This window comes from Bufo bufo, chromosome 6 (assembly GCF_905171765.1).
Source record: "Bufo bufo chromosome 6, aBufBuf1.1, whole genome shotgun sequence".
In the NCBI taxonomy this organism is placed as follows: domain Eukaryota; kingdom Metazoa; phylum Chordata; class Amphibia; order Anura; family Bufonidae; genus Bufo; species Bufo bufo.
The window spans coordinates 6,280,762-6,304,000 of record NC_053394.1 but is presented as its reverse complement, the minus strand read 5'-3'; the positions used below and the strand labels follow the sequence as shown (position 1 = coordinate 6,304,000).

Below are 23,239 nucleotides of genomic sequence, written 5' to 3'. Positions count from 1 at the left end.
ATATTCCCTCCCATACTGCCTCACTTTGCGGTTTATACTTCTTCCTGGATGAGTTGTTCAATGCTGGAGGCTCCTACTGCTGATTCCTCAGATAAGTCCTTTTCCTTTATTTGTGTTTCCTTACTGGCTTAATTCTAGGTGACCCTGACTCCGTCTGTATTAAGTGCAGGGAGCCGGTGGTCGTGTCCCCTCACTATTATAGGGTTTTCAGGTGTCACACAGTATAAGGTACGTGGGCATGCAATCGTCTACCATAAAGACCTTTGCATGGGCTGAGCAGTCAGGGAGAGCTCTAGGGTTTTTTTAGGGCTCACCCATATGCTCCTTAGTTTGTGATCAAGCCAGTCGGATGTTTATCCATAACTTCCAGCTTTCTGCAACACCATCTGTGACATTATAAACCCCCATAACCGTCTTAAGCATGGATCCGGTTTCAGCCTTGATTGACCGCATGCAAGGTCTTTCGCTGGAGGTAGCAGATCTCTGTAAAACTGTGTCTCAGTTTCAGGTGACCGGTTCTGCTTGCGTTCATGGAGTTTGTTCCGAGCCTAAGATCTCGCTTCCGGATACGTTTTCCGGGGGTAGTGAGAATTTTGTTCGCTTTAGAGAGGCTTGCAAACTCCATTTTCGCCTTCTTCCCCATTCCTCTGGTGATGAGGAGCAGACGGTGGAGATCATCATCTCGCTGCTCAGGGATAACGCTCAGTCTTGGGCCTTTTCGCTGCCGGTGGGGGCAAGGCCCTTCCGATCGATGGATGAATTTTTTGTAGCCCTGGGGCAGATATATGATGACCCGGATCGTATTGCTCTGGCTGAATCTAAACTACGTCTTTTATGCCAGGGTAAACAGTCCGCAGAAATATATTGTTCAGAATTTCGGAGATGGGCAGCTGATACTGGTTGGAATGATGCTGCACTCCATCAAATTGGCTTTTGAGGAATGGCGCCATTGGCTAGAGGGAGCCAGAGACACCCTATTACTGTGTTTACCGACCATAAGAATCTGGCCTACTTGGAATCGGCCAAGCGTCTGAACCCGAGACAGGCCAGATGGTCCTTGTTCTTTTCTAGGTTTAATTTTGTTGTCACGTTTCGCCCTGGGGTTAAGAATGTGAAGGCGGATGGCCTGTCACGTTGTTTTCCGGGAGGGGGGAACTTTGAAGACCCGGGTCCCATTTTGGCTGAAGGGGTGGTCGTCTCTGCTCTTTATCCTGATTTGGAGGCAGAGGTTCAGGCAGCCCAGTCAGAGGCTCCTGATCTTTGTCCTCCTGGGAGGTTGTTCGTGCCTCTCGCTTTACGACACAAGGTTTTTAAGGAGCCCCACGATACTGTCCTTGCTGGGCACCCGGGGAGTAGAGCCACAGTGGATCTCAATGCTCGGAGATTCTGGTGGCCGGCTCTTCGTAAGACGGTTGAGGGTTTTGTGGCAGCCTGCGAGACCTGCGCTCGTGCCAAGGTCCCTCATTCACAGCCATCGGGTTCTCTCCTCCCATTACCCATTCCTTCCCGTCCTTGGACCCATCTGTCCATGGACTTCATTACAGACTTGCCTCGTTCCTCGGGGAAGACTGTGATTCTGGTAGTAGTGGACCGTTTTAGCAAAATGGCGCATTTCATTCCCTTTCCTGGGTTACCCAATGCTAAGACGCTGGCGCAAGCGTTTGTTGATCACATTGTCAAATTGCATGGCATTCCTTCAGACATCGTTTCTGATAGGGGCACGCAATTTGTTTCCAGATTCTGGAAGGCCTTCTGTTCTCGCTTGGGGGTTCGGTTGTCGTTCTCTTCTGCTTTTCACCCGCAGTTGAATGGTCAGACTGAACGCTTCAATCAGAATCTGGAGACATATCTGCGCTGTTTTGTGGCGGAGAATCAGGAGGATTGGTGGCTGAGTTTTCTTTAAATAACCGTCGCCAGGAGTCCTCTGATAAGTCACCATTTTCTGGTGCATATGGGTTTCATCCGCAGTTTGGGACATTCTCAGGAGAGGGGTCTTCTGGTTTACCTGATGAGGAGAGATTTTCCTCGTCTTTGTCATTTATTTGGCAAAAGATTCAGGGTAATCTGAAGAGGATGAGTGAGAGATATAAGCGTGTGGCGGATAAGAGACGTGTGCCTGGTCCGGACCTGAATGTGGGTGATCTGGTTTGGTTGTCTTCAAAGAATATCAAACTGAAGGTTCCCTCCTGGAAGTTGGGTCCTAAGTTTATTGGGCCTTACAAGATCTTGTCCGTCATCAATCCCGTTGCCTTCCGTCTTGATCTTCCTCAGACTTGGAAGATCCATAATGTTTTTCACAGGTCCCTATTAAAACCGTATGTCCAACCCACTGTACCCTCCTCTTTGCCTCCTTTCTCCAATTGTTGTTGATGGTAATCTTGAATTTCAAGTCTCTAGGATTGTGGATTCTCGCATTATCCGCGGTTCTCTCCAGTACCTCGTTCATTGGGAGGGTTATGGTCCTGAGGAGAGGTTGTGGGTCCCAGTGACGGACATTAAGGCCACTCGTCTCATCAGGGCTTTCCATAGGTCTCATCCTGAGAAGGTGGGCTCTGAGTGTCCGGAGTCCACCCGTAGAGGGAGGGGTACTGTCACCGCCAGCTCTGTGAGAAGGTCTGTTAGACGTTCTTCTCTACCTCTTGCATGAGGTTCTTTGTTTTGGTTTCACTTTCTCATCTCCTTTCCTTCTCCCAGCTGTCACCTATTTACACTAATGTCTCCCTTTATATTCTCCCCCATACTGCCTCACTTTGCGGTTTATACTTCTTCCTGGATGAGTTGTTCACTGCTGGAGGCTCCTACTGCTGATTCCTCAGATAAGTCCTTTCCCTTTAGTTGTGTTTCCTTACTGGCTTGATTCTTGGTGACCCTGACTCCGTCCGTATTAAGTGCAGGGAGCCGGTGGTCGTGTCCCCTCACTATTATAGGGTTTTCAGGTGTCACACAGTATAAGGTACGTGGGCATGCAATCGTCTACCATTGATCACGCCAGTCGGATGTTTATTTATAAGTTCCAGCTTTCTGCATCACCATCCGTGACAATTGCATGCTCATGGATATCTCTGCCTCATTTTTACAGGTGCTATTTACACTTTTTCCTTCTGATGTCCCGTTTAGAGTGAATTATTTTGACATTTTTGCACTTTTATATTGGGGCTCGACATATATTATATGTATTATGCTTGTGGGTGGGGGTCTCATATATGTTTCCTTTCAGACCGCCCCCCCTCTCCCTCTCTGCTGTGTGTGTTTAATAAAGTTATACTTGTTGTCACAGGGTGCGCGTTGGCTTCGGCATGTGCTTTGGTCTCTTTTGTTGGTCTTATGCTGGATTGTGAGCGTCTTATGGCAGACGATCAGATGCTGTCAGTGCGGAGCAGCGCCGGGGCCCAGCAGAAGTTGGGGTCTTGTAACTGATGAGCCCGTCCTGCCTGGTCTCGGAGCGGCGCGGTTTTGGGTGGTGATTTATGGCGCGCAGCGTTATCTCGCTCCTGGTTATATGATTTCTGGCTGAGGATTAATGATAATCTTATAATTGCCTCCATTGATATCAGCGATGGCGTCCGGTGTGCGGTCGTGCTGCGAGGCTGATGGCAGTGATGAATGTACGCCGGGCGGTCGTCCTCCGTCTCTTGCTTTGCGTTTCTCTTGTTGTCTCTTCTTATTGCTCCATTCCGCGCTCTCAGACGTTCCTCGTAATCACCGGATGTAAATCTTATCTGCGCCGCCATTACCCCGTGTGCCAGCGATTATCGCGCCGATGATGCAGTTAACGACCTGCTCTGGACTAATCAGGAACACGATCAGCGGCTGCCGGATAAGCTGCGCCTCCCAGCAGCTGCATCGCGTGATTTACCCCCTCCCCGGCCCATCGCTATAGATACCCCCTCCCCGGGCCATCGCTTTAGATACCCCCTCCCCGGGCCATCGCTATAGATACCCCCTCCCCGGGCCATCGCTATAGATACCCCCTCCCCATCGCTATAGATACCCCCTCCCCGGGCCATCGCTATAGATACCCTCTCCCCGGGCCATCGCTATAGATACCCCCTCCCCGAACCATCGCTATAGATACCCCCTCCCCGAACCATCGCTATAGATACCCCCTTCCCGGACCATCGCTATAGATACCCCCTCCCCGTACCATCGCTATAGATACCCCCTCCCCGGACCATCGCTATAGATACCCCCTCCCCGGACCATCGCTATAGATACCCCCTCCCCGGACCATCGCTATAGATACCCCCTCCCCGGACCATCGCTATAGATACCCCCTCCCCGGACCATCGCTATAGATACCCCCTCCCTGGACCATCGCTATAGATACCCCCTCCCTGGACCATCGCTATAGATACCCCTCCCCGGGCCATCGCTATAGATACCCCTCCCCGGGCCATCGCTATAGATACCTGTAACGGACCGTTTCAGCAGACAAGGGGTTAAAATCCGTTTAGGCGATATGCCCCTTTTCTGAGAGACAGGCACAGCTACTGCAGGACACCAAACTCCCGAACTGGATACAAAGTAGCACTCCAAACTGGAACCCCACGAATAGCTGCTAGCAGATGAACAGGAATCAGCTTACACTCCTGGCAATCAGTCTCTACCAGCATACAGCGGATCCCCCCAATAACGAGACAAGGCTCCGTGTTGAGGGTCAAGCAGTGGTCTGAGGTCCTGGCACACCCAGCCTGGTTTTTATTACAGTTGTTTGCAAATACAGGTCCGCCCACAGGGAGGTATAAAACAACCAAGCCCATCTGGTGTACACGCCCCTAGGGGACCAGAATGAAGACTGTGACATAGGACAGATATGCAGCACTGTAGGATACACAGAGACAATACATCCCTACAATGCATCATGGTTTCCTCCTCTCTGCCCTGGAGACACCCAAGGAGCAATCCAATTATCTCTGAGGACAAAGGGAGATCGCCAATACACATGTGGATATAACAGGACAGACATCACCATTTAAACACACAATGGGACAATGGCACAATAGAAACACGCCCGCATATTCCTCCCAAGCTGACAAGTTACACTTATTATAAATTGTTACAACTTTGTGAGTTTACATTGGCCATACATATAACTTACATCAATTTAAACAGTATAACTTGGGGACAAACCTATCCAAAATTCCCTTGAATCGGTTCAGGGGTTTAAAAGTTAGTATATGGCCCATAATCCTGGGGCAAGAGGCCAGCAGCCAGTCCTCTCCAAAACCCAGTGGCGAGGTTGGTTTCGCCACAATACCCCCTCCCCGGACCATCGCTATAGATACCCCCTCCCCGAAACATCGCTATAGATACCCCCTCCCCGAAACATCGCTATAGATACCCCCTCCCCGAAACATCGCTATAGATACCCCCTCCCCGAAACATCGCTATATATACCCCCCTCCCCAGACCATCGCTATAGATACCCCTCCCCGGGCCATCGCTATAGATACCCCCTCCCCGGGCCATCGCTATAGATACCCCCTCCCCGGACCATCGCTATAGATACCCCCCTCCCCGGACCATCGCTATAGATACCCCGCTCCACGGGCCATCGCTATAGATACCCCCCTCCCTGGAGGTGTATTTGGTTCTGGTGCTGCTGGAGGTGCCTCTGTTTGGGTCTGATTTTGCCGGCGGTGTCTGTGTTTGGTTCTGGTGCTGCTGGAGGTGCCAATGTTTGGTTCTGGTGCTGCCGGCGGTGCCTGTGCTTGGTTCTGGTGCTGCCGGCGGTGCCTGTGCTTGGTTCTGGTGCTGCCTGCGGTGCCTGTACTTGGTTCTGGTGCTGCCGGCGGTGCCTGTACTTGGGTCTGGTGCTGCCGGCGGTGCCTCTGTTTGGTTCTGGTGCTGCTGGCGGTGTCTGTACTTGGTTCTGGTGCTGCCGGCGGTGCCTCTGTTTGGTTCTGGTGCTGCCGGCGGTGCCTCTGTTTGGTTCTGGTGCTGCCGGCGGTGCCTCTGTTTGGTTCTGGTGCTGCCGGCGGTGCCTCTGTTTGGTTCTGGTGCTGCCGGCGGTGCCTCTGTTTGGTTCTGGTGCTGCCGGCGGTGTCTGTACTTGGTTTTGGTGCTGCCGGCGGTGCCTCTGTTTGATTCTGGTGCTGCCGGCGGTGCCTCTGTTTGGTTCTGGTGCTGCCGGCGGTGCCTCTGTTTGGTTCTGGTGCTGCCGGCGGTGCCTCTGTTTGGTTCTAGTGCTGCCGGCGGTGCCTCTGTTTGGTTCTGGTGCTGCCGGCGGTGCCTCTGTTTGGTTCTGGTGCTGCCGGCGGTGCCTCTGTTTGGTTCTGGTGCTGGCTCCTTTGGGCCCATTCACACAGTGCGGTCACATTACAGTTTATTGCTCTCAGATGCCAGAAATGGTTTCATCTCTTTTGCAGTTTGTGAATATCCCTTTGTGGAGATGTTTGGGCGCGGCCGTCCTGGTATCACCGGTGGGGGGTGCGGGGTCCATATCGAGTCCTCCACGTACGTGGCTCCTCTCCTCATCCACACCCATTAACTCTTCGCTGTCTGCTCTCCTGGCTCCAGAGGGACCCCCCCCCCCCCACACTCGCTGCCATAACAGGACCGTTTGCTTTAACACAGAGAAATTTTATTAAAGGGTCTGTAAAAATCAATGCCGCGGATCGATGGCAAGCTGCATGAAAGCCGGGAACACCTGCCGCCCACCGGCGCTGCGCCAGGATCCTGCACATTTCACCGCAGGCTGCTGGCACGGAGAGGCCCGACCTCGACACATTATATCTGTCTCCGGGAAAGCCGGGTGACGGCAAATACAACTACACCTCCCATCATCAGCTTTCCTAGGTTCCTGCTGCCCAGTTATACAATTTCATGATGACTGGCGATAAGGACACTGGGCGCCATCATTATAATAGTAAAGTATTCACGCCCTTCGTACTTTCCTATAATTGTATTGTGTTACGTGATAATAGTAAAGTATTCACATTGCCCGTCCACACCATACTTCTGTATTGGTGCGGATGTCTCCTTCCTGCTCCTTGTTTAAGGACAGCCTCCCCAGGTAGATCTCAGGGGTGTGAATACTTATATATATATATATATTTTTTTATAAATAGGCCATATATATACAGTGTGTATATATATATATATATATAGTGCTTCTCTCCCCCCCCCCCTTTGCACAGTTCAGGGGTGTGAATACTTTTTGCTTCCATCGGTGCTGTGACCTGTTGTATAACTCCCCTCCTCTAACCACAGATGTAATTTCCCGCCGTTGTCTTACACGCGGCATTTAATCAGCATGGCGCCCCTTTGATCTGTGGACGCGGCAGACCGGGGAGCGGTGCGGTCCAGGTGCGCGCGCGTAGAAAACATCCATCAGTAAAGCGCCTCCAGTCATTAGCAAAAATCCGAAGGCTCCATGCTGGAAACTGATTGCTCGGCATTTCCTGATTTCCTGAGAAAAAGCCATTTCCTCCACGTCCTGTAAATCGCCGCTTTACGAAATGCAGCCGCAGTGAATTAATCTGGGGCCGCGCTGCGCAGCGTGACCCGTGTTAAACCCTTCACCATGGAATTTATCGTCCTTGGGGTCTGCACAAAACCAGAGCCAAGCAATTTCATTCTCCGGCTTCTGTTACAATGTGTAGGGTCCTGGACTCATTGTGCCTGACGCAGACCGCCACGTGATCCCACCGCATCCACCGCCACCTGCGCCCCTGCCCGGTGCCTGACGCAGACCGCCACTCTTACCTATCGCGTCCACCGCCTCCTGCGCCCCTGCCGGTGCCTGACGGAGACTGCCACTTAATCCCACCATGTCCACCACCACCTGCGCCCCAGCCCGGTGCCTGACGCAGACCGCCACTTAATCCCACCGCGTCCACCGCCACCTGCACTTCTGCCCGGTGCCTGACGGAGGCCACCGCGTCCACCGCCACCTGCGCCCCTGCCTGGTGCCTGACGGAGGCCACCACTTAATCCCACCGCGTCCACCGCCACATGCGCCCCTGCCCGGTGCCTGACGCAGACCGCCACTTAATCCCACCGCGTCCACCGCCACCTGCGCCCCAGCCCGGTGCCTGACGCAGACCGCCACTTAATCCCATCGCGTCCACCGCCACCTGCACCTCTGCCTGGTGCCTGACGGAGGCCACCACTTAATCCCACCGCGTCCACCGCCACATGCGCCCCTGCCCGGTGCCTGACGGAGGCCGCCACTCTTACCTACCGTGTCCACCGCTACCTGCACCCCTGCCCGGTGCCTGATGGAGACTGCCACTTAATCCCACCGTGTCCACCGCCACCTGCGCCCCTGCCCGGTGCCTGGCGCAGACCGCCACTTAATCCCACCGCGTCCACCGCCACCTGCGCCCCTGCCCGGTGCCTGACGGAGGCCACCACTTAATCCCACCGCGTCCACCGCCACCTGCGCCCCTGCCCAGTGCCTGACGGAGACCGCCACTTAATCCCACCGCGTCCACCGCCACCTGCGCCCCTGCCCGGTGCCTGACGGAGACTGCCACTTAATCCCACCGTGTCCACCGCCACCTGCGCCCCTGCCCGGTGCCTGACGGAGGCCGCCACGTGATCCCACCGCATCCACCGCCACCTGCGCCCCTGCCCGGTGCCTGACGCAGACCGCCACTCTTACCTACCGCGTCCACCGCCTCCTGCGCCCCGGCCTGGTCCCTGACGCAGACCGCCACTTAATCCCACCGCGTCCACCGCCACCTGCGCCCCTGCCCGGTGCCTGACGCAGACCGCTGCTCTTACCTACCGCGTCCACCGCCTCCTGCACCCCTGCCCGGTGCCTGACGGAGGCCGCCACTTAATCCCACCGTGTCCACCGCCACCTGCGCCCCTGCCCGGTGCCTGGCGCAGACCGCCACTTAATCCCACCGCGTCCACTGCCACCTGCGCCCCTGCCCGGTGCCTGACACAGGCTGCCACGTGGTCCCACTGCGTCTCGTCCTCCGCCACCTGCGCCCCTGCCTGGTACACGACTGTATAGATGAGACCAGAGTGTGAATAACCAGTGTTTCACCTGTTATTTAGGGTCCAGGTTGTGGTCATTCACGCTTTTCCCATTTACTGATTAAGGTCATTTAGGACCCCCCCCCCCCCATGTCCTGGCTGTGCTCATTTGTGGCCCCTGATGTCCTGGCTGTGCTCATTTGTGGCCCCTGATGTCCTGGCTGTGCTCATTTGTGGCCCCTGATGACCTGGCTTGTGGCCCCTAATCCTCTGCTGTATTACCTCATGGATGTGTAGTCCTTTGTTTTATTGCCTGATGTATTTGTGCTCCTCTCCTGTATTGCCTGATGGGTATGTAGTCCTCTCCTGTATTGCCTGATGGGTATGTAGTCCTCTGCTGTGGAGTCTCAGCCTCTCCTCTGTTCTCTTCCAGCCTGTGAATGTAATGGACACGCCAGTATCTGTGAGATGCAGACCGGGAAATGCCACTGTACCACCAAGGGGATCAAAGGAGACCACTGCCAGCTGTGAGTACTCCTATCATTGTGTGCCGCCATTCCTGGGACTACTCCCACACCATTGCCTCTGGAGCGCCGTGACCCCACACATTCCATTCATAGAATCATCACAGAAAAGCCTTGTTAAGGCCGTTTCTTTTTTACTTTATACCAATTATTATTATTATTATTATAATTTTTTTTTTTTTTGCATTTTCATACTCCAATCACATCTAGAGCTGCATTTACAATTCTGCCACACTGCAGCACACTGGAGTGCAGTGTATCATGAGATACAGCCTAGGGTGTGACTAGAGTATTAACATGGTGTAACATCAGAATTGCAGATGCAGGTTTGGTTTTAATTGGAGTTTAATACATGGTGCAACTGTGACAGCAGCTCTGGAGGTGACCAGTGCAAAACATGATATAAGCTCTGGATGTGAGTGGAGTAGAAGACATGATGCAACTGTGACAGCAGCTCTGAAGGGGACCAGTGTAAAACATGATGTAAGCTCTGGATGTGAGTGGAGTATAAGACATGATGCAACTGTGACAGCAGCTCTGGAGGTGACCAGTGTAAAACAAGATATAAGCTCTGGATGTGAGTGGAGTATAAGACATGATGCGTTTTGGGATTAGTATATGATGAAGATAGTGTTCAGTGCTCCCGTCTTCGTGACCGCTGCGTCGCCCCCCGACCGCTGCGTCGCCCCCCTGCCGCCATTGCTGGCGGTATCTTCTGAATTACAGTCCCTGGAATGGACCCTGGTGTGAGCTGCAGCGGTCGGGGCCCCTCTGATTGTAGAGCTGACCTCACACGTCGGGGGCGGGGGGCTCATCGTGCAGACGGCGCCCCTTTCCGCTGTGCGACGTATTATTAATCAGGTGCGATGACTTTTAACCATTTTCTGGCTGTAGATTCCCTCAGCGCGTGATAAACAGGCGGAAAAAATAGGGAAAAATTCAGATTCCAGAATAATTCCACATTAACGCATCCAGAACGGTGTAAAGTCCCCGCGGCCCGGAGCGCCGGCGAATCGAGAGGAGATTACAGCGATTAGTCATTCAGCCCTTAGATGACGAGACCCCCCGGGGGGCGGACTTCTCAGAAGGTCATAATATGCATGAAGTCCTAACACCTCAGGGAAACCGCAGCGAGCGCGCACATCTCTGCGCCAGGGAGAGCGCGCCGGCGGTACGGGACGCACCGCAATTCACATCGCTGACTGGGGGCCCCACAGAGCTGACGATCTACTGGGGGCCCCACAGAGCTGACCATCTACAGGGCGCCCCACAGAGCTGACGATCTACAGGGCGCCCCACAGAGCTGACCATCTACTGGGGGCCCCACAGAGCTGACCATCTACAGGGCGCCCCACAGAGCTGACTATCTACAGGGCGCCGCACAGAGCTGACCATCTACAGGGCGCCCCACAGAGCTGACCATCTACAGGGCGCCCCACAGAGCTGACCATCTACAGGGCGCCCCCCAGAGCTGACGATCTACAGGGCGCCCCACAGAGCTGACCATCTACTGGGCGCCCCACAGAGCTGACCATCTACAGGGCGCCCCACAGAGCTGACCATCTACAGGGCGCCCCACAGAGCTGACGATCTACTGGGCGGCCCACAGAGCTGACGATCTACTGGGCGCCCCGCAGAGCTGACCATCTACTGGGCGCCACGCAGAGCTGACCATCTACAGGGCGCCCCACAGAGCTGACCATCTACTGGGGGCCCCACAGAGCTGACCATCTACAGGGCGCCCCACAGAGCTGACCATCTACAGGGCGCCCCACAGAGCTGACGATCTACTGGGCGGCCCACAGAGCTGACGATCTACTGGGCGCCCCGCAGAGCTGACCATCTACTGGGCGCCACGCAGAGCTGACCATCTACTGGGCGCCCCGCAGAGCTGACTATCTACTGGGCGCCCCGCAGAGCTGACCATCTACTGGGCGCCCCGCAGAGCTGACCATCTACTGGGCGCCCCGCACCCGCTCCTCTGGTCACCGCGGGGTTCCAGCTATTTCACGTTTTAATTCAGCCAAGTGAGCAATTACCTGTAAAGTAGAGAATTCTCCGCATTCATTAGCGCATTAATTATAGCCGCGGTGACAAGGTCGCAGGTTTTCTGCTGAAAATCTGCTTTTTTCAGGCGTCAAGTCTGAACACGTCGCTAAATACGGTAATGAGCATGTAAACCAGCGAGAGAGGTGAGCGCACAGAATCATGGCCTATCCTGTCAGAGCTGAAGATCTGTCACACTGTGCAACGTATGAGAGATTCTGCACCCCCTACAGGGCCCATGGAATATGGGGGCCCCAGCTTATCATGGACCCTGTGAACCTGCACTTCCCCTCCTTCACAACTCCTGATGCTGCATCTTGACTGTTTCCTGCTCCTGATGCGGCATCTTGACTGTTTCCCGCTCCTGATGCTGCATCTTGACTGTTTCCCGCTCCTGATGCTGCATCTTGACTGTTTCCCGCTCCTGATGCTGCATCTTGACTGTTTCCCGCTCCTGATGCTGCATCTTGACTGTTTCCCGCTCCTGATGCTGCATCTTGACTGTTTCCCGCTCCTGATGCTGCATCTTGACTGTTTCCCGCTCCTGATGCTGGATCTTGACTGTTTCCCGCTCCTGATGCTGCATCTTGACTGTTTCCTTTCTTGATGCTGCATCTTGACTGTTTCCCGCTCCTGATGCTGCATCTTGACTGTTTCCTTTCTTGATGCTGCATCTTGACTGTTTCCCGCTCCTGATGCTGCATCTTGACTGTTTCCCGCGCCTGATGCATCTTGACTGTTTCCCGCGCCTGATGCTGCATCTTGACTGTTTCCCGCGCCTGATGCTGCATCTTGACTGTTTCCTGCTCCTGATGCTGCATCTTGACTGTTTCCCGCTCCTGATGCTGCATCTTGACTGTTTCCTGCTCCTGATGCTGCATCTTGACTGTTTCCCGCTCCTGATGCTGCATCTTGACTGTTTCCTGCTCCTGATGCTGCATCTTGACTGTTTCCCGCTCCTGATGCTGCATCTTGACTGTTTCCTGCTCCTGATGCTACATCTTGACTGTTTCCTGCTCCTGATGCTGCATCTTGACTGTTTCCCGCTCCTGATGCTGCATCTTGACTGTTTCCCGCTCCTGATGCTGCATCTTGACTGTTTCCCGCTCCTGATGCTGCATCTTGACTGTTTCCTGCTCCTGATGCTACATCTTGACTGTTTCCTGCTCCTGATGCTGCATCTTGACTGTTTCCCGCTCCTGATGCTGCATCTTGACTGTTTCCCGCGCCTGATGCTGCATCTTGACTGTTTCCTGCTCCTGATGCTGCATCTTGACTGTTTCCCGCTCCTGATGCTGCATCTTGACTGTTTCCTGCTCCTGATGCTGCATCTTGACTGTTTCCCGCTCCTGATGCTGCATCTTGACTGTTTCCCGCTCCTGATGCTGCATCTTGACTGTTTCCTGCTCCTGATGCTGCATCTTGACTGTTTCCTGCTCCTGATGCTGCATCTTGACTGTTTCCTGCTCCTGATGCTGCATCTTGACTGTTTCCTTTCTTGATGCTGCATCTTGACTGTTTCCCGCTCCTGATGCTGCATCTTGACTGTTTCCTGCTCCTGATGCTGCATCTTGACTGTTTCCCGCTCCTGATGCTGCATCTTGACTGTTTCCCGCTCCTGATGCTGCATCTTGACTGTTTCCCGCTCCTGATGCTGCATCTTGACTGTTTCCTGCTCCTGATGCTGCATCTTGACTGTTTCCCGCTCCTGATGCTGCATCTTGACTGTTTCCCGCTCCTGATGCTGCATCTTGACTGTTTCCCGCTCCTGATGCTGCATCTTGACTGTTTCCCGCTCCTGATGCTGCATCTTGACTGTTTCCTGCTCCTGATGCTACATCTTGACTGTTTCCTGCTCCTGATGCTGCATCTTGACTGTTTCCCGCTCCTGATGCTGCATCTTGACTGTTTCCCGCTCCTGATGCTGCATCTTGACTGTTTCCCGCTCCTGATGCTGCATCTTGACTGTTTCCTGCTCCTGATGCTACATCTTGACTGTTTCCTGCTCCTGATGCTGCATCTTGACTGTTTCCCGCTCCTGATGCTGCATCTTGACTGTTTCCTGCTCCTGATGCTGCATCTTGACTGTTTCCTGCTCCTGATGCTGCATCTTGACTGTTTCCCGCTCCTGATGCTGCATCTTGACTGTTTCCTGCTCCTGATGCTGCATCTTGACTGTTTCCCGCTCCTGATGCTGCATCTTGACTGTTTCCCGCTCCTGATGCTGCATCTTGACTGTTTCCTGCTCCTGATGCTGCATCTTGACTGTTTCCTGCTCCTGATGCTGCATCTTGACTGTTTCCTGCTCCTGATGCTGCATCTTGACTGTTTCCTGCTCCTGATGCTGCATCTTGACTGTTTCCCGCTCCTGATGCTGCATCTTGACTGTTTCCCGCTCCTGATGCTGCATCTTGACTGTTTCCTGCTCCTGATGCTGGATCTTGACTGTTTCCCGCTCCTGATGCTGCATCTTGACTGTTTCCTGCTCCTGATGCTGCATCTTGACTGTTTCCTGCTCCTGATGCTGCATCTTGACTGTTTCCCGCTCCTGATGCTGCATCTTGACTGTTTCCTGCTCCTGATGCTGCATCTTGACTGTTTCCTGCTCCTGATGCTTAGATGTAGAGATCTGCCATTCAGGTGACATCTGCAGCAGTTGTTACGTGTCTGATACGCGCTGAGAACATATCGGAGGCGTCGCGGGAAGGTCGTGGCACGCCGGCGCCGTTATTAACCGCGTTATCAGCCGAGAAAATATTTATTTTTGTTTGTGTGAGGTGATTAGCGCTCGGCGGGGCTCGCACTCTAAAACTCATCAGCATAAATGTCAGCGTCTCGCGGTCGTCAGCGGTGCGAATATTAACGTTTTATTTAGAGAGTGTCGCAGGTGTGCGGTTAATGCTTCCCGCGATAAAACCTCGTCCTGGAGCCGCAGATTTATCCACTTCTCCGTTTCCAGGCGTTTTAATTACCCAGCGAGACGCCGTCAAGTGCTCCTTCACGGGCTCCGCAGCTAATCCCCTCCCCCTCCTGGTTACACCGAAAACCCCATACAGAGCGCACAACCGCCATACTGAACGCACTTGACGTACGGGCGCTGACACGGTGCTCTCCGCCGGACGCCCGCGCTCTAATTCTTCTCTATGTTTGTGTTTTTCTTGTAAATGATCGGCCGTCTAATCAGGAGATAAAACCCTCTAATGGCGCCGACGCTCGCCCCACATCCGACCGCTTTACGTGACTGCGTATATCACCGCTATTCCGGGAGGACGTCTCTTCTCTAATGTTACTTAGTTACAGTTTAATAAAAACCAAATCAAAACAGTTCAAATAAGGTTCACACGTAAAAGTGCGAGCGCAGCGGGCAAACACGAGAAACCGCGAAGAACCTGCCAGTGAATCCGGGGACGACGCGCGCCACTTCTCCGCTTCACCTGCATTATTATCTCCATGTAACGCCTCATCATATATTCATTGCTGTGCATGAGTTACATCCTGTCTTCTCCAGTCACATCCAGAGCTGCACTGACAATTCTGTGATATCATCATTATATACTCCAGTCACATACAGAGCTGCATTCACACGTCTACTGTCACGCTTTCTACTCTATTCACATACAGAGCTGCATTCACATTTCTACTGTGGCATCACGTCTTATACTCCATTCACATACAGACGTGCATTCACAATTCTACTGTCACGTCATGTCTTATACTCCATTCACATACAGAGCTGCATTTACACTTCTACTATCGGAGTTCCAGTCACAATTCTTCTTTTGTCTCTGGTCTTACACTCCAGTCACAACCACAACTGCATTTTTAATTGTACTATTACAAACTGTCTTATACTCCAGTCACATCCGAAGCTGTGCTGCAGTTTTGTTCCTGTTAGCTCTCAGGCTGCCAGTCCTCACGTCTCCCTGCTGCCCCCTGTTGGTCCAGGCAGGGCACATTGCTGCTGGCAGTGTAAAAAGAAGCCAGTAGTATTGTGGATGCAGCTTTGGGTGTGGCTGGAGTTTAAGATATGATGTAACTTAAGATCAGTGCAACATTCACCTTCTGCTGATCTTGAGTTATATCATCCCTTATACTCCAATTGCATCCAAAGCTGCATATACTGCACTCCTCCTGGCAGCTCGGTGGTGATTTGCTACAATGTATCAGTGTATGCTTGATACAAATGTAACAAATGCAAAGCTGAGATCAGGACCAGCTATGTACATGATTAATTACTCTGAATGTGTTTTCATTCACCGACAGGAGGCAGAGGTCTTGGAAATACTGAACAATAGAAACACAGAATAGACACTTTTCATTGTATTTTGGTTAAACTTTATTTGTGTAGAACCAATCTGAGCCACAAAGGGTTAATTTACTTCTTGCGATCAGGCTGAGCGCATCGCTCCATATATTCAGTGCGGGCAGCGATGGCGGCTCCTGTATCTAATCTCCCTGCGAGCAGCCGTCCACTCTGCGTAATTCTTGCCTTCCTGTTACTGTACCTCCACTGCGTCGTGCCGCCATATTTCTCGGATAAAAGGCCAGGCCGTATATCCGGGAGATTGATACCGCGGGATATTTACGAAGCTCCTTTTATCTGGAAGTTGCAGGAATTGTGAGCGGCGGCTCTTCCCGAACCGCCATCCTCAGCCGCGACTGTGGAAAGTCAATTATAAAACTTCACTTCGGAAGCGAGCGGCGCCCTCACCACATCACCGTATCATCAAGTATAGTCTCCGTGCAGATGATGTAGTAGATGCCACCTGCAGTCCTATGTAACACCACAGATAACACAGTGATAGCTCTCTGAGTACAGATAATGTAGTAGATGTCACCTGCAGTCCTATGTAACACCACAGATAACACAGTGATAGCTCTCTGAGTACAGATAATGTAGTAGATGTCACCTGCAGTCCTATGTAACACCACAGATAACACAGTGATAGCTCTCTGAGTACAGATAATGTAGTAGATGTCACCTGCAGTCCTATGTAAAACAGTGATAACTCTCTGAGTACAGATAATGTAGTAGTTGTCACCTGCAGTCCTATGTAACACCACAGATAACACAGTGATAACTCTCTGAGTACAGATGATGTAGTAGATGTCACCTGCAGTCCTATGTAACACCACAGATAACACAGCGATACCTCTGAGTACAGATAATGTAGTAGATGTCACCTGCAGTCCTATGTAACACCACAGATAACACAGTGATAGCTCTCTGAGTACAGATAATGTAGTAGATGTCACCTGCAGTCCTATGTAACACCACAGATAACACAGTGATAGCTCTCTGAGTACAGATAATGTAGTAGATGTCACCTGCAGTCCTATGTAAAACAGTGATAACTCTCTGAGTACAGATAATGTAGTAGTTGTCACCTGCAGTCCTATGTAACACCACAGATAACACAGTGATAACTCTCTGAGTACAGATGATGTAGTAGATGTCACCTGCAGTCCTATGTTACACCACAGATAACACAGTGATAGCTCTCTGAGTACAGATAATGTGGTAGATGTCACCTGCAGTCCTATGTAACACCACAGATAACACAGTGATAACTCTCTGAGTACAGATGATGTAGTAGATGTCACCTGCAGTCCTATGTAACACCACAGATAACACAGTGATAACTCTGAGTACAGATAATGTAGTAGATGTCACCTGCAGTCCTATGTAACATCTCAGATAACACAGTGATAACTCTGAGTACAGATAATGTAGTAGATGTCACCTGCAGTCCTATGTAACACCACAGATAACACAGTGATAACTCTCTGAGTACAGATAATGTAGTAGATGTAACCTGCAGTCCTATGTAACACCACAGATAACACAGTGATAACTCTCTGAGTACAGATAATGGAGATGTCATCTGCAGTCCCATGTAACACTACAGATAACACAGTGACAGCTCTCTGAGTACAGATGATGTAGTAGATGTCACCTGCAGTCCTAGGTAACACCACAGATAACACAGTGATAACTCTCTGAGTACAGATAATGTAGTAGATGTCACCTGCAGTCCTATGTAACACCATAGATAACACAGTGATAACTCCCTGAGTACAGATAATGTAGTAGATGTCACCTGCAGTCCTATGTAACACAGTGATAACTCTCTGAGTACAGATGATGTAGTAGATGTCACCTGCAGTCCTAGGTAACACCACAGATAACACAGTGATAACTCCCTAAGTACAGATAATGTAGTAGATGTCACCTGCAGTCCTATGTAACACCACAGATAACACAGTGATAACTCTGAGTACAGATAATGTAGTAGATGTCACCTGCAGTCCCATGTAACACCAAAGATAACACAGTGATAACTCTCTGAGTACAGATAATGTAGTAGATGTCACCTGCAGTCCTATGTAACACCACAGATAACACAGTGATAACTCTGAGTACAGATAATGTAGTAGATGTCACCTGCAGTCCTATGTAATACCACAGATAACACAGTGATAACGCTCTGAGTACAGATAATGTAGTAGATGTCACCTGCAGTCCCATGTAACACCACAGATAACACAGTGATAACTCTCTGAGTACAGATAATGTAGTAGATGTCACCTGCAGTCCCATGTAACACCACAGATAACACAGTGATAACTCTGAGTACAGATAATGTAGTAGATTTCACCTGCAGTCCTATGTAACACCACAGATAACACAGTGACAGCTCTCTGAGTACAGATAATGTAGTAGATGTCACATGCAGTCCTATGTAACACCACAGATAACACAGTGATAACTCTCTGAGTACAGATAATGTAGTAGATGTCACCTGCAGTCCTATGTAACACCACAGATAACACAGTGATAACTCTCTGAGTACAGATAATGTAGTAGATGTCCCCTGCAGTCCTATGTAACACCACAGATAACACAGTGATAACTCTCTGAGTACAGGTAATGTAGTAGATGTCACCTGCAGTCCTATGTAACACCACAGATAACACAGTGATATCTCTCTGAGTACAGATAATGTAGTAGATTTCACCTGCAGTCCCATGTAACACCACAGATAACACAGTGACAGCTCTCTGAGTACAGATAATGTAGTAGATGTCACATGCAGTCCTATGTAACACCACAGATAACACAGTAATAACTCTCTGAGTACAGATAATGTAGTAGATGTCACCTGCAGTCCTATGTAACATCTCAGATAACACAGTGATAACTCTGAGTACAGATAATGTAGTAGATGTCACCTGCAGTCCTATGTAACACCACAGATAACACAGTGATAACTCTCTGAGTACAGATAATGTAGTAGATGTAACCTGCAGTCCTATGTAACACCACAGATAACACAGTGATAACTCTCTGAGTACAGATAATGGAGAAGATGTCATCTGCAGTCCCATGTAACACTACAGATAACACAGTGACAGCTCTCTGAGTACAGATGATGTAGTAGATGTCACCTGCAGTCCTAGGTAACACCACTGATAACACAGTGATAACTCTCTGAGTACAGATAATGTAGTAGATGTCACCTGCAGTCCTATGTAACACCATAGATAACACAGTGATAACTCCCTGAGTACAGATAATGTAGTAGATGTCACCTGCAGTCCTATGTAACACAGTGATAACTCTCTGAGTACAGATGATGTAGTAGATGTCACCTGCAGTCCTAGGTAACACCACAGATAACACAGTGATAACTCTCTGAGTACAGATAATGTAGTAGATGTCACCTGCAGTCCTATGTAACACCATAGATAACACAGTGATAACTCCCTAAGTACAGATAATGTAGTAGATGTCACCTGCAGTCCTATGTAACACCACAGATAACACAGTGATAACTCTGAGTACAGATAATGTAGTAGATGTCACCTGCAGTCCCATGTAACACCAAAGATAACACAGTGATAACTCTCTGAGTACAGATAATGTAGTAGATGTCACCTGCAGTCCTATGTAACACCACAGATAACACAGTGATAACTCTGAGTACAGATAATGTAGTAGATGTCACCTGCAGTCCTATGTAATACCACAGATAACACAGTGATAACGCTCTGAGTACAGATAATGTAGTAGATGTCACCTGCAGTCCCATGTAACACCACAGATAACACAGTGATAACTCTCTGAGTACAGATAATGTAGTAGATGTCACCTGCAGTCCCATGTAACACCACAGATAACACAGGGATCACTCTCTGAGTACAGATAATGTAGTAGATGTCACCTGCAGTCCTATGTAACATCTCAGATAACACAGTGATAACTCTCTGAGTACAGATAATGTTGTAGATGTCACCTGCAGTCCTATGTAACACCACAGATAACACAGGGATCACTCTCTGAGTACAGATAATGTAGTAGATGTCACCTGCAGTCCTATGTAACATCTCAGATAACACAGTGATAACTCTGAGTACAGATAATGTAGTAGATGTAACCTGCAGTCCTATGTAACACCACAGATAACACAGTGATAACTCTCTGAGTACAGATAATGGAGAAGATGTCATCTGCAGTCCCATGTAACACTACAGATAACACAGTGACAGCTCTCTGAGTACAGATAATGTAGTAGATGTCACCTGCAGTCCTAGGTAACACCACAGATAACACAGTGATAACTCTCTGAGTACAGATAATGTAGTAGATGTCACCTGCAGTCCTATGTAACACCATAGATAACACAGTGATAACTCCCTGAGTACAGATAATGTAGTAGATGTCACCTGCAGTCCTATGTAACACAGTGATAACTCTCTGAGTACAGATAATGTAGTAGATGTCACCTGCAGTCCTATGTAACACCATAGATAACACAGTGATAACTCCCTGAGTACAGATAATGTAGTAGATGTCACCTGCAGTCCTATGTAACACAGTGATAACTCTCTGAGTACAGATAATGTAGTAGATGTCACCTGCAGTCCTAGGTAACACCACAGATAACACAGTGATAACTCTCTGAGTACAGATAATGTAGTAGATGTCACCTGCAGTCCTAGGTAACACCACAGATAACACAGTGATAACTCTCTGAGTACAGATAATGTAGTAGATGTCACCTGCAGTCCTATGTAACACCATAGATAACACAGTGATAACTCCCTAAGTACAGATAATGTAGTAGATGTCACCTGCAGTCCTATGTAACACCACAGATAACACAGTGATAACTCTCTGAGTACAGATAATGTAGTAGATGTCACCTGCAGTCCTATGTAACACCACAGATAACACAGTGACAGCTCTCTGAGTACAGATAATGTAGTAGATGTCACCTGCAGTCCTATGTAACACCACAGATAACACAGTGACAGCTCTCTGAGTACAGATAATGTAGTAGATGTCACATGCAGTCCTATGTAACACCACAGATAACACAGTGATAACTCTCTGAGTACAGATAATGTAGTAGATGTCACCTGCAGTCCTATGTAACACCACAGATAACACAGTGATAACTCTCTGAGTACAGGTAATGTAGTAGATGTCCCCTGCAGTCCTATGTAACACCACAGATAACACAGTGATAACTCTCTGAGTACAGGTAATGTAGTAGATGTCACCTGCAGTCCTATGTAACACCACAGATAACACAGTGATATCTCTCTGAGTACAGATAATGTAGTAGATTTCACCTGCAGTCCCATGTAACGCCACAGATAACACAGTGACAGCTCTCTGAGTACAGATAATGTAGTAGATGTCACATGCAGTCCTATGTAACACCACAGATAACACAGTGATAACTCTCTGAGTACAGATAATGTAGTAGATTTCACCTGCAGTCCCATGTAACACCACAGATAACACAGTAATAACTCTCTGAGTATAGATAATGTAGTAGACGTCACCTGCAGTCCTATGTAACACCACAGATAACACATTGATAGCTCTCTGAGTACAGATAATGTAGTAGATGTCACCTGCAGTCCTATGTAACACCACAGATAACACAGTGATAACTCTCTGAGTACAGATAATGTAGTAGATGTCACCTGCAGTCCTATGTAACACAACAGATAACACAGTGATAGCTCTCTCAGTACAGATAATGTAGTAGATGTCACCTGCAGTCCTATGTAACACCACAGATAACACAGTGATAAATCTCTGAGTACAGATGATGTAGTAGATGTCACCTGCAGTCCTATGTAACACCACAGATAACACAGTGATAACTCTCTGAGTACAGATAATGTAGTAGATGTAACCTGCAGTCCTATGTAACACCACAGATAACACAGTGATAGCTCTCTCAGTACAGATAATGTAGTAGATGTCACCTGCAGTCCTATGTAACACCACAGATAACACAGTGATAACTCTCTGAGTACAGATAATGTGGTAGATGTCACCTGCAGTCCTATGTAACACCACAGATAACACAGGGATCACTCTCTGAGTACAGATAATGTAGTAGATGTCACCTGCAGTCCTATGTAACACCACAGATAACACAGTGATAACTCTCTGAATACAGATGATGTAGTAGATGTCACCTGCAGTCCTATGTAACACCACAGATAACACAGTGATAACTCTCTGAGTACAGATAATGTGGTAGATGTCACCTGCAGTCCTATGTAACACCACAGATAACACAGTGATAACTCTCTGAGTACAGATAATGTAGTAGATGTCACCTGCAGTCCTATGTAACACCACAGGTAACACAGTGATACATCTCTGAGTACAGATAATGTAGTAGATGTCACCTGCAGTCCTATGTAACACCACAGATAAGACATGCTGCGCACTCTCGGTCCTGCTACATCTACCTGTGCTGGATGTTGGGGTGTCGATGGATGTGGGGTCCTGATTATGGGGGTGTCGGGGACGATTCTCCATAGGATACAACCCCCATGTGATCTCCGTACATTGCATAAATCTTCACGCCCCGGTGCTGACTTCTCTTTGTGTTATTCCACAGATGTGATTCTGAGAACCGATACTTGGGGAACCCGCTGCGAGGAACCTGCTACTGTAAGTACCAGCGTGTGGCGGTCTGTACTGTCACAGGGGGTCATTATAAGGACTTACCTCAGGCCCTGTACAGGGGGGCAGCTCAGGTCGGTCTGTATCTTCCCCATTTTGGGGGTGTGAACACGCGCAGGGCGGCCGATCCCAGGATCACCTGCAGACAGCAGATCTCCGCCACTGCTCTGGGATCCGCTCCTCCTGTCTGCGCTCGTTACATTTCTGTTACTGAACGTTTCTCATTCCGAACGCAACAATGTATCAGTCCTGTCAGTTCTTTGGGCTTGCTAGAGCTGTGTCTCCATGGTTTATGATCTACGGACAGTAGATTCGAGAGGCTCGTGACTGCAGGATCTGACTACACGGGTGTTTGTTGTCTGTTGCCATGGAGACACAAAGCTCTGCGCAGGCGTCACTCAGCTTTTCACAGTGGCCAGTTATCCTGTGCAGTGACCTGGGATGATTAGTCCCCGGTGTTCTGTATATACGGCTGCGTCTTCTTACAGTCACTAGGGGGCAGTCTGCTCCTTCTTGACCCGAGAACTTCAGAGGATCAAAACTTTTCTTTTTCCTGTTCCCAAAAATGAAGCAATTTACTGACTCTCCGCAGCCCGGGAGACGCTCTCCTGCCGCCGCCCTGGAGTCCACGACGCTCACTGGATACAGCAGGACTACACTGTAACAGAGCAAAGAGGCTGAGGAAGTGTGTCTAGTGTGTTATGTCTCCAGTCACATCCAGAGCTGCGTTCACTGTGCT

The 23,239-nt window shown here is 50.0% G+C and overlaps 1 protein-coding gene across 1 annotated transcript in view; it reads left to right on the top strand.

Moving 5' to 3' along the window:
- ATRNL1 (attractin like 1) overlaps nucleotides 1–23,239 on the top strand; it is a 453,110-nt gene that overhangs the window by 201,448 nt on the left and 228,423 nt on the right. The window contains exons 20-21 of the mRNA XM_040438845.1: nucleotides 9,365–9,458; nucleotides 22,436–22,488. Coding sequence (XP_040294779.1) covers nucleotides 9,365–9,458; nucleotides 22,436–22,488 — 147 coding nt within the window. The remainder of the gene's footprint in view (nucleotides 1–9,364; nucleotides 9,459–22,435; nucleotides 22,489–23,239) is intronic.